General features: G+C 31.6%; 1 protein-coding gene across 1 annotated transcript in view; it reads left to right on the top strand.

Moving 5' to 3' along the window:
* Positions 1-12,464, top strand: part of LOC145844558 (serine/threonine-protein kinase Nek8-like) — a 49,843-nt gene that overhangs the window by 21,520 nt on the left and 15,859 nt on the right. The window contains exons 6-11 of the mRNA XM_082951956.1: positions 5,109-5,240; positions 7,388-7,596; positions 10,862-10,958; positions 11,274-11,366; positions 11,587-11,658; positions 11,918-12,021. Coding sequence (XP_082808082.1) covers positions 5,109-5,240; positions 7,388-7,596; positions 10,862-10,958; positions 11,274-11,366; positions 11,587-11,658; positions 11,918-12,021 — 707 coding nt within the window. The remainder of the gene's footprint in view (positions 1-5,108; positions 5,241-7,387; positions 7,597-10,861; positions 10,959-11,273; positions 11,367-11,586; positions 11,659-11,917; positions 12,022-12,464) is intronic.

The raw sequence follows: 12,464 nt of genomic DNA, 5'->3' as shown, positions 1-12,464 counted from the left end.
CAGCCTTTAAATTAGCATTATACAGTGGGCATAACCTACTAGTATAAAACTACCCTTTTTACAGATTTTGCTTGTAAATAAATAACGAGTTTGTACCATGGATGAAAATCAACCCGAAAATCACGAGTACGCCGAGGACAGACTGTCTTTATTTGGCAGCGACGATGAATCCTTAATGAGAGGTTCAATTCATGACGTCGAACCAAAACCCAAAAAAACTTTAGAGTTTCCCGGTGATACTAATCGTAACGAAGGGAAACACTCAATGGGCCCTAATCCATCACATAGCGTAGAAAAAAAACAACGCGATAGTGTACGAGCCGACACAAGACAAAAAAGAAACCCTGGCAACGACCACAAAAATTTCAAAGGGGGGAGTTGTATAGTTATTGACTCCGACTCAGAAGAGGATTCCAAAAGCAATGCAACCCGAGTTATGAAGAACGCTACGGGTAGCAAAGAGATCAGACAGACCCCCCTCCAGAACGACGAAAACAAAACAAATCTTAGAATAACAACAAAGGCGGATGGTCGACAAATCTCAACTGCTAAAACACCGCTTTCAGCACACACTCAAGTCCCAGACAAAATTTCGCCTAACATAAGATCGGGATGCGCCGAAGCATCGCCTTCAGCGTACGCTCCAATTCCGGACGACGAATTGCCGTCCACGAGATTGAAAGAAACCCGTGACGATAGCAATCAGAAAACCTGTGTCTTTTACCCTTCGCGTAGTTACCAAGAGTTCATTAAACTGCAAACAGAATTAGAAGTGACTAAAAGACTGTTGCAAAGGGAGACCAACGAAATACATAGCCTCCGCGCCCAGCTTAAGCTGGCAAACAAGGAGGCGATGTATTTCAAGACCAAATCTAACCTTGACCACAAGGAAACCGAGTTGAAAGAAGAATTGCGTAAGCAACAACAACAAATTGTCGCTCTTCAGAGCGACGTCCGAACCCTACACATCGGGCGTATGGAGATCTTTGCTGAAATTACCTCGTTAAAGGAGAATGACAACACAGTCGCCAACGCAGGTGCCTACACAGTTGCTAATCAACAATCCACCAGTCGCAGTAAGAGGAAAGACTGGTGGAAGAACAAACTGAAGAGGTCAAACCGAGGCACCCAGCGAAACAGCGGAGCAGCGGACCGGTGGACCAGTGGAGCGGCGGTAACCAGCGGAGCAGGTGACCAGTGGAGCAGCGGCAGCGGAGCAGCGGACCAGCGGCATCCAGGTGACCAGTGGAGCAGCGGCAGCGGAGCAGCGGACCAGCGGCATCCAGTTGGGCGGCGGTAACCAGCGGAGCAACGGCAGCGGAGCAGCGGACCAGCGAGAAGTCATACAGAAGAGAAGAAAAAGACATTAACAAATGACAATTAAACGCACGCGAATAAAGCGCAATTTTTTTGTTTTTTTTTGATTAACTCTTAATTCCTTATAGCACTACGTTTTATAAAACTTTTAGATAAATTTTTCTAGATATAGACAATTTAAAAAAGTAAATTTTGTTAGTATTAATCATTTCACTTTAATGTATTAGTGCTTAAACTTTTTAGATAAATTTTTCTGAAGCTATGAACGTTTTAAAAAAGTAAATGTTGTTAGTATTAATCATTTCACCTTAATGTATTAGTGCTTAAACTTTTTAGATAAATTTTTCTGAAGCTATAAACATTTTAAAAAAGTAAATGTTGTTAGTATTAATCATTTCACCTTAATGTATTAGTGCTTTAACTTTTTAGATAAACTTTCTAATGTCTTATAAACAATTAAAAATAAATAAATGTTGTTAGCACTAATCACTTCACTCTAAAGTATAGTGCCTTTAACAAGTTTGATTTTTTTCAAAAAAACGTGCGTTTTCCTTGTTAATTGTCGTAATGTCCATGTTTTAAGAGATACAATTTCTAAAATTTAACATCTAGATGCTTCTTTTCAAAGTAATTCTACTTGTGTATACTCTACATCAGTGTTTAAGTTCTTTACAGATTAAGATTTTCGAAATAATCGATGATATCGTATTATTGTAAATGTACCACTCATGTGTGTTTTAGAATTTTGTTATTAGATATTAAAAACGTGATTTAAGGGTTTCTTAAAAAGTTTAGAACGATTTTCAAATGATGTTGTCTAGCTGTTATGTTTTGTTAGATCCTGCAAACTTTACCTTAGTTTAAATTTAAAGATTCTTATACCAACCATTGATGTAAGTTGACGCTACCTTTACGTTAAACTCTACTCATTTTCAAATCGTTACCATTACAATGGTTTGTAAACCATTTTCTGTATTTGTGAATTTGTTTGTGGACCTGTAAATTAATGGGTTATAATACCCTTGCATGCTTAGTTTTCTCTTTTCACTTTTTTGCGTTAGTATTATCAAAGCTCAGGGGTAATTGACCACACAAATCCATGGCATTTCAGAAAGGAGGGCCCTGTCCTGTTTTCTTTTAAAAAAAATAAAAAAATTAAAATTTAGAGGGGAGCAGGTGGCGGTGTAAGCATTGCGCCTGCTTCGCACTGCTTTTGTGAAGAGAAGAGAAATCTTTTTTTCTTCGAGAAGCAGACTGCATAAAAATAGACGTCGCAAGAAGGGCGTGGGCACTTTTATTATACATTCAGCGAAAGGGCATTCGGCATAGGGTTTTTGATTATACACTTAGTGAAGAGACATTCTTATTTCGCAGTCAGCGAGGGCTTTTAGTTTTGACTCACTTAACGAATACATTCGGCATAAGGCCGTATTAGGCGTTTGTTATCACTTAGAGAGGGCTTTGTTAGATTACTCTTTAAGCGAAGAGGCTTGTTTTTCATATAGCCAGTCCGCTAAAACGTTAGATCGAGAGATTGAGTTTCAACCCGAAACGATTACCGGCGTTAGAAACCAGCTCGACACGTCTTGTAGTAGTTAGCCCAGTGATTTGTTGTGGTAATTTAGTTCCTGAGCTTTTGTCCTGCACGAGTGTGAGTGTCTCTTTTTTGTATCGTAATATTAGTTTTCTTGTGTAAAATAAACTTTGTGTTAGCAATTCTCTATCTAACAGTTTAATTTAACTAACTAAGTTTACAATTATCTAAGTTAGAATATAGTAAGTTAACGGTAGATTACGAAAGTAGCATTTGTTAAGTATTTTTTTAATTTTTAATTGACTACGGTAAGTGGTCATTATTACACTAAGTCGAGCCTCGACTAGCTATACCTCGTTTCCAGTTCGCACTACTGAGCTCATCCTCGGTTAAGTGCGGTGAAAAATCAACAGATCGCATTACTGAGTTCCAACTTGGTTAATTGCATCAGAATTCGCATCAATTCGCATTACTGAGCGTTGACTTGGTTAATTGCGGAGAATTCTTATCTGTTTGCATTTCTGAGTTCTATCTCGGCTAATTGCAATTGATTTCTTCACGGAAACTCCGCGGTTAGCTTTTTCCTGGAAGAATGAGTTCCAAAAATAAGAACCCCAAGGCCATGTCAACAACCCACATCTCTGACATGGTCAAGAAGCACACAAAGCGTGCACACTCGGCCGATAAAGCGTCAAGCTTTAAGAGGCGAGACCAACAAAGTAACTCCGAGCTGTTAGCAGATTCTCACTTTCCAACATCAATATCTAATACTGCTCAAACTGCAACTACAAATCAGGAAACATTCAAAGCAGAACCCAACAATATACATAATAACCCAACAAACAAAGATGAAAACAGAGAAACAACAGCGGAGAGTTATAGCATGTACTTTTAAAAACCTGGAAGAAGTCAGAAACCATGGAAGAAATTTCTTAAATTCCAGTGGCAGCCCTGTTAGTTATTAAATCAGGGTTTCCCAAAACATTTTTCACAGAAAAAAAACCAAGCCACCAGTTCCTTTTAAATTCAACGGACTTTTTGCGATATAAGTCATCTAAGTTAGATAGTTAAATAGATTTCTAATAGAAGCGCAACTAAAAAGATAAAATTAGAATTTTTCACTGACTATATCTTTTTCTTTGGGTTGTAACCAAACATTTAAAAAATCTTTGTCTAATCTTTAACAATGTTAAATAACTTGTAGGAATTATGTTATATTTTATTATCTAATTTTTTGTTTCGGATTAAGAATTTACTTTTATTTTTACAAACTCTATACACAATTTATTTGTATAATTAAAAAGAACGTTTTGTACATATTTGAAGTACATTGAAAATAGGAGAGATGGTTGTACAATAAAGTTCATTTTTTATTATTGGTGGCGCGAAAAATCTCAACTTTGTTGATGATTGCCGTGTTAAATACTAGTTAAAACTGATCAAACGAGCGTAGACAAAAGTCTCAAAATAAGCTGACAATGTCTTAGATGTTGGGCTGTGAACAATTTGGCTGCGTTAATTTTTTAAACTTTACCCACAAATGTCTTCAGTGCATTGCATATGCACTTAGCCCGCTTGGTTCAGATTTCAACAGCGGTTTTTCGCGACTGTGCCGGCCGGATGAGCCCTATTAAGGACAAAACCGGTTGTATGTTGTCTTGGATGCTGTTGTTGATGGTAAAGCGGTAAAGTTCATTATTAAATATAATAAAAGAGGATATAAGATTTCAATGAATTTTATAAATTCCTAGAAAATTGGATATGATAAATTTCTATTCCATATGTTTGTATTTAAACTTGTTTAGAATATTGATTATATCTCAAAACTTAAGTATCATTGAATTTTTTATATTTAAAGTATTTTATACCAGATACCTTACGCTTTCACATATTATTTAAAATAAATTCTAATGTGACATATGTAAAAAGAACGTTGAAACCCCTAGTCTTAATATGCTGTTAATTATAATGAAAAAATAAAAAAATATACTTTCAAATTATTCAAGTATAATTCTTTTTAAAAGTTAAATTTTGTTTTACCGATGTTTTCAAAGATAAAAAGTATTTTGTCTCGAGATGAACTTAACCTAAGCTTTTATTTTTCAAAAGCATGCTTAAAATGGTCATGCTATAAATAACTAATGTAAATGAATTTTTTGTTGAATGTTAAAAATTTAAGTATTGCTTATAAGAAAGAGTTTAAAAAAGCATTTTATGTACTATTTTATACTATTGAGCTTCTTAAAATGTTTTCTAGGTTGTTGGAACACCTTCTTACATCTCTCCTGAACTTTGTAAGTCAAATCCTTATAATCAAAAAAGTGATGTATGGGCGTTGGGTTGCCTACTTTACGAGTTGATGACTTTACGTAAAGCTTTTGAAGCTCAAGTAAGTTCTTGTACATGTAGTACAAAGTTTTTTAATTTTTATCATATAACCAATTATATTTTAATTTTTCGCTTACAGCTAGCTACCATTTTAGATTTTAAACTTTAATATTTGTTTGAATTTGGAAGTTGTGAAGAATTAATCAATGTGTTTTTCTTGAAAGTTGAACATAATCATCAAAAAAATATAGTTTAAAGGGATTCCCCTAGCTTGTTTAAATCCCTTGTTAAGTAAACACTTTTACGTTTAAGTAGATATCAAACAAGTTATTTGATAAAATTTCAATAACCTGAATTATTTTATAATACAGAATACAAAATAATGTGAATATTACCTTAAATCTGTTCTTTTTTGCACAATTTTTTAGTATTTAATTAATAATAAAATTGTGTTAATAGGTTATTTTTATTAAGCTTCTTTACCCGTTTATTTTTTGATAATAATAATAATAGGCCTGCTCTCAACCAGGATCGGCTGTGCGTAATTGTGCATAGAAAAAAAGTTTAAAAAGCACAATAATGCAATAAATCAAACAAACAGACAATAAATATAAGCACAAAAAAATAAAACTACAAAAAAATCATTCTGGTTCTTATTTCTTCATCTTCTTCGGTTTCTCGAAGTATTCTTACTCCCTTTCTGTCAGTCTTTTGTGTACAGTAGGTCTCCATTCGGCGCGGTCATTTGCAAGCAACTCTAAATTACCAGTTCTTATATTCAAGACTTAAGGTCGAGCTTGCATACATCCTTAAAGTGTAATTTTAGATGACCTCGGTTGCATTACCAACGACCAACTCGCCATATAACAGAGACTTTGGATTCGCTCAGCACCCAACCTCAGAACATGACTGAGCCAGCGAAGCCTGCGCTTACTGATGGTAACGACTAGTACGTCTCAACACTTTCTCGTTGGTGATCTTTTGTTGCCATGCAATTATAAGAATGCGACGAAGGCATGGTAGGTGAAAGGAATTAAATTTTTTCTCCTGCACGCTAGACAACGTCCATGTCTCACTACCGTATAGTAGAGAACTGCATACACAGGAACGATAAACGTTATCCCTTTTGCGAATGCTTTATTTTGGTTATCCCAAACTCTTGCAGTTAAACAAGCGAAAGTGCCTGAGGCCTTACCAATGCGACTATTTATTTCTGTGTCCAATGGTCCGTTTAATACAACATTTGAGCCAAGGTATATTACGTATTTTACATTTTATATATCCTTGCCATTGATTTTGATTGACCGTAAAATATCTGTTCATTAACTTAGAACTTTAGTCTTTTAAGACTTACAGTAAGGCTGAAATCCGAGCATACCCATGAAAACTGACTCAGTTGTGTCTGCGGGTCTCGGACAGATAGAGCCACGAGTGCAGCCTCATCAGTAAGAGAAGATCACGTTTTTGACAACCTTCAGATTTCCCTTTGCTCTTAGACTTGCCAAATTAAAAAGTCGTCCATTAATTCTTGTATGGAGGTTAATACCAATTGTTGATGAACCAAAAGCATGCTTTAATAGCATTGAAAAGAAGATTCCAAACAGAGTTGGAGCAACTACACAGCCTTGCTTTACCCCACTTTTGATTTCAAATGAATCAGAAACACTACCATCTAATTGGATGGTTGCCCTTGTGTTTGTGTAAAAAGACTTTACGGGAATTAAATTTGGAGGACATCCAATGAAGTATTATAGCAAATAGTCATTTTCTACTCACTGAGTCAAAGGCTTTAGTATGGTCAATAAAAGCGATGTATAAAGGCATGTTCTGTTTATTAAATTCTTGGCGTACAGAGAACATCATGTCAGTGGTAGATCTTTTAGATCTTTCAGACGTTTTAGACCATCCACATTGAGACTTAAGGAAACTCGTTCACTAAGTTAGTCAAGGATTACTCTTGCAAAAGCTTTACTAGCAATCGCAAGAAGAGAAATCCCTGTAATTATTGCAGTCCGATCTTGAACTTTTGTTCTTATATAAGGTTATGATTTTAGCATCACGCATGTCTTGTGGCACCATATCTTTCCTCCAACACTTGTATATAATGTCATGTAGATTAGGTAATAAGCATGAATTACAATTATTACTTTTTAAAATTATATGTTCATAAAATGTTTAAATTATTTACCGTGTATCCATTGCTACCAGAGTTTACCTGCATTGGTGATGAAAATAGTGCAAGGTGATTACAACAAAGAATTACCAACAGCGTACAACATAAATTTCAAAAGGCTCGTTATGGCCATGTTAGATTTAATTCCAGAAAAAAGGCCATCCGTATCTGAAATAATGACCGAATGTTTTCTTGTCAAGTACTTAATTGACCTTTACTGCAACATAGGTGCAGTTGAAATAAAGTTAGTTAACTAAACATTGTATCAATGGTAATTTTTAGCAAGCAAGTTTTTATCTTCAAATTTAACTACATATTTAACAATCTACTAGAAAAAAATCATTTAGAATTACAAAATATATATTTGTTTTAGGTAACAGCTTTGTTTATGTGGTGTTTTTTTACAAAAAGTTTAAGTGAAAGTAATATTATTTTTTAATGTGCTATTGTAAACCTTGTTATAATAAGACTGTCTGAAAAATATTTTAATGTGTGTTCGTGGTCTTTGCATTAAGATTATTTTAAATTTTATAATAGTATATGCAAATATATAGTAACCTGACTCACGAGTACGCACTTTGAACAAGTGCAAAAGTGCGTACTCAATCGGTAATGCAAACTTGAGAAATTCTGGTCTTCTTTATGTACTTACATTTATTACAAAAACTACTTACATTGTACTTACACAGTTTTTGTTTACACGCTCTCTAAAAACTATTATAAGAAGAAGGATCTGAATTTCATAGAGGATCTGTTGGTGTTTATTATGGCAGATCTGAAACTCTGTCAGATGCAGCTAACTATGCTTAAGAGGCATGGGAGAAAGTTACTGATAGAAGTATCAAAAATGCCTTTCTAAAAACAGACTTAAATTTAAGTTTAAATTAGTATTGTCACAGAGACTTTTGGCAATAATAGTTTTTTAGATAAATTTAAGAGTTTCAATATTATTGCCAACCATCAAGACACTGATGAATTTAAAGCCATTGATAATTAAAGCAGTCAAATAACCCAAGGAGAAATAATAGAAGAAGCTAGTTTTTTTTGAAGGAAAGCAAGCAGAACAAGTAAATGAAAAAAAAGAACATTACATCAGAATAAGGATGAGCTAATAGATGTTGGTAGCAATAATCAAATTTTACAAGCTAACAATATTCTTGACAATGATTACACAAAGTCTGTCATTCTAGAAAGGAGAGCTGTCTTTAGCAGAAATGCAAGTAGCTGCTGGTAAAAACAAATATGGAAAACTACAATCAGCTTTTAAAAACTTTCAGAATAACTTGAAAATAATTTGTGAACAACAATAATTGTTTGCTAGACCTAAGCAAAAAGCTACAAAAATACTACTAAAAAGTATGTTTTCAAAAGCATATAGTTTTTAATAAGTGTCAACGGCTCTGTTTATTATTTTCCTCTATCTAAGTTTTAGTATTATTTTTTTATTCTTATGTTTTAATCATATGTTAAGGTTGCGAATTTCAATTGCACTGTTCGTTATTACTTCAAATAAACAAACTGTAGTATATTTGTTTTAAATAATGCATTTGATATATAGTTTGTGAGTTCATAACTTTTTTTCTGATTCCTTTAGTTTTTGTTTTATTCTATTTAATACAAGAAAGTTTATTTAAAAAAAAAACTTTTGTATTAATACTTTCAGGTATTTGTTTATTTCAAAGTTTAAAAAATTATTAAAATCATAACTTATTTTAGCTAAAAAGTACGTACGGCAGTTCATACCCAAGAAATGTGTCCTTAAGTTACTGGTTATCGTACTAGTTGTAATTTTTAAACTATTTTTTTTTTTTTAATTTGAATTCTTGAAATTGAAATTAGAACCTTTTTTTATCGTTAGCTTATTTCTATTTGTAGCTTCTTAGATTAATGCAATGTTTTTTCAATGTTTGTTTTTTAAACTATACTTAAACTATATTTGCACAATAAAAATACACAATTTTACGTCTAAAATATTTTAAATTTACTGGATACCATAGCTTAATAATTTTAACAATGATTTTGTGTGTTTTTAAAGTAAAATAGCTGTAGATGTTTACAATTTTTGTTACTTTAGCTATAGTCTATTTCATGCATCATGACTAAAGATTTTACTTAATATTTACTTTAAACGAAAATCTAACTGTGCAACATAATTGATCTGGCACTATCAGAATACCATTTAATTTTGTTCGGTTTTAATTTTGTAAAGGGTATTCAAAATTCTTATGATGAAAAGTGAAAAAGCTTTACTTGAGTGCAGTGTTTTCTTAACCTTATCAAAAACTGTGCACAGTGAATTACTGGAAAATAAATTTTGTGCACACTTGACCTAAAAGGTATAAACTGTTATTAAAAACACCACTTTATTTTTGTTTTAAGTTTCTTTATACATAAGTAACGGGTTAGGAACTATAAGATATAGTTAGCTTTTTCTAATAGTATAAAAAAAAATCATTTATACAGGGTTCGTGCGCGTCAGGCTAAATCAGACTAAGTCAGGCTAAATCAGTTTTTTTGAAAAAAGTTAAAAAACGTCAGGCTAAATCAGTTTTTTTATTTAAAAATTTGAGAATCTCAGTTTTTCTCAGTTCAAATGCTTCACACTTTTTGATTAAAAAGAATTGAGAAAGATGTGAATTTATTTCTAAATAATGATTTAGTTATTTAAGACAAAATCAGTCAGTATTTGTAAAAATAAATGCTTAAAACCTTTTGTTGAATCTCTAAAAATTTATTATGAATCTTCATCGTTTTGTTTTGAGTAGATTATATACGTCATAATTATGAAAATACATAAAAAAAACACAGTTTAAACATTAAAGTTTAGTTCAACAACTTAGCTGTTTGTTTGAACTTCAATACTCGTGTAAGCGTTTCATTTTAAATTTTAATAAAACAAGACAATGCACGTTGTTTTAATATAAATCTTCTGGTTATAATGTTTTTACTTAGTGCTTAATTAAATTGAAAAATTGTCTTTAGTAATGTATATTTAATTTTTACACTAGTATAGATATAACACTAATTTTAAAACTTATCACTGAATCTGTTATGTTAAGGGCATAAGGGGTCAATCACCTTTTTCGCAATTTAGTATTATTTTATTGAGTTGTAACTAAGCTATGAGTTGCTTTTTGCAGATTTTTAAAGCTCAAAATGTTTTTGAGATAAAGCTAGTTGAATTCGGAGACTATGATAGTACTAATTAAGACCCATCAATATCTAAAATGACTTCTAAAAGAGATTTTTTTTCTTACTTTAAAAAAATGTCAGGCTAAATTGTTCCCAGTCAGGCTAAATGAAAAAAATTTCGCGCACGAACCCTGTTTATAAAGTATTTAAAATAGAATTAAACTACGAAAAAATTGCCATTCATTTTAATTTGTTTTACCAATCTAGTATTTTGATCTAAAATTTTAATATAGAGTTTTAGTTGTTTACTGCTTTATCAATAAGTACTTTTGATACAAATTAGTTGAAGATTTCCTTGTTTAATAAAAATTAAACAGAAACCCAAAAGTAAACCCCGATGGAAAATTGCAACCAAAGCGGTCAAATTTACATACTTCACCAGCATTAAGTGTTGAAAGTCTTACTACAAACCAAGTAATATTTATTGAATTGAAACACACATTAATGTTTTACTTAACTATTTAGACATGTTTTTTGGACCGATGCATTTTACCCTCGGATAAAGATTATTTTTTAGGTTATAAACAAGTTAAAAAAACTTCTTAAAAAAACTGAAGATGCTACATTAGGACATGCTTTTAATAAGCTTCTTACATACAAGTTTAAACTACTGAATTGGACATTTTTATTACAAACTATATAATGAGTAATAGCTAACTTAGAATATTTGCTAATCTCAGAGTAATAATGTTTTCAATTAGTTATATAAAAATCTTTATTTACCGACAGCAAAGCAGAAAACTGTTAAACTACTCGGTAAATTTTTGGGGTGCTGGTAATGCCCAACCTATTCTACTACCTTTACCGAATTCTGATACCCGTGTACGTTTGTTTTTTGTATTTATGTAACATTTTAGTATTAAACATTCAGCTAGAATAAGTAGTATGACTTATTCTAGTGTTTAGTTTTTAACATTATAGTCTTTTAAAGTTGTTTAGTTTTAAGTGTAAGTGTAAATTTAAATTTTTATAACACTATATGCTTGTTTCATAGTGTGCATGATCTGTTTTATCTATTTTACTGCAATAGTTTATTCTATAGGTTGTGCAGGCAACAATAAGCCGAACTAAGAAAGCTTGTGTTACTGAAAACGGACGTTTACTTATTTGGGAAGTTGGTAATTTAAACATTTTTTAATTAAAAATAGATATAAATAATATGTAGTTCGTTGTTAAAAAAATGCAACTAATTAATTTTAATCATATTTACTATGTTTAAATTCAAATTTTTCCTACATAAATTCGCTATAAAATATAACAGATTAAAATTGAGTAAAGGGATTTTTTATGCCATAATTTTTACCAGTTTAAAATTGTGAACACATTTATCAATAAAGTTTTTAAAACAATTTAACAGAATAAATTAATTTTAGTCATCATCAAACACTAGTCCTCCTGGAGCACTAGGAGATTCACATAATGTAACTTCGTATATTCCTAGATTTTTAGAAGGACAATCTGCTGTTACCATAAAGCAGTCAGTTTTGTATATTTCGAACAAAAATTTATCGATTAAGAATGTTAAAATAAAATTTATTATAAGTTTAATTAAAATTCAAAATGCAGCTAACATCTTTTAATAATGTTTTGTTTATGTAAAATTTTTGAAATTCCATCACAACTTATTTTTTTATAATAGTTATCATATGTTCTTTGCAAATAGCATTAAGATTAACTTTGTAATTACTTAAATTTGTATTTGTTTTTGGATATATGTCATTTGGTTGTTTTATCACAGCTTTTTACATAGTTTGAAAACATGTTTAGCAGTGAAATTGGTAACTACTAAGATAAATAAAAAACAATATTTACTTCTAATTTTCAATCAAATTGATTTCTCTGCTAAATCTGTATTAGCTAAGTATTTTAGTTTTTAACAGTTACCTTGGTTTAATAAGTTTATTTTTTGTTTATTGTTAA

The sequence above is a fragment of the Thalia democratica genome, chromosome 9, assembly GCF_965202585.1.
Source record: "Thalia democratica chromosome 9, ktThaDemo2.hap1.1, whole genome shotgun sequence".
Taxonomy (NCBI): domain Eukaryota; kingdom Metazoa; phylum Chordata; class Thaliacea; order Salpida; family Salpidae; genus Thalia; species Thalia democratica.
The sequence above is the reverse complement of the archived record's forward strand: the minus strand, read 5'-3'. Positions and strand labels throughout refer to the sequence as shown.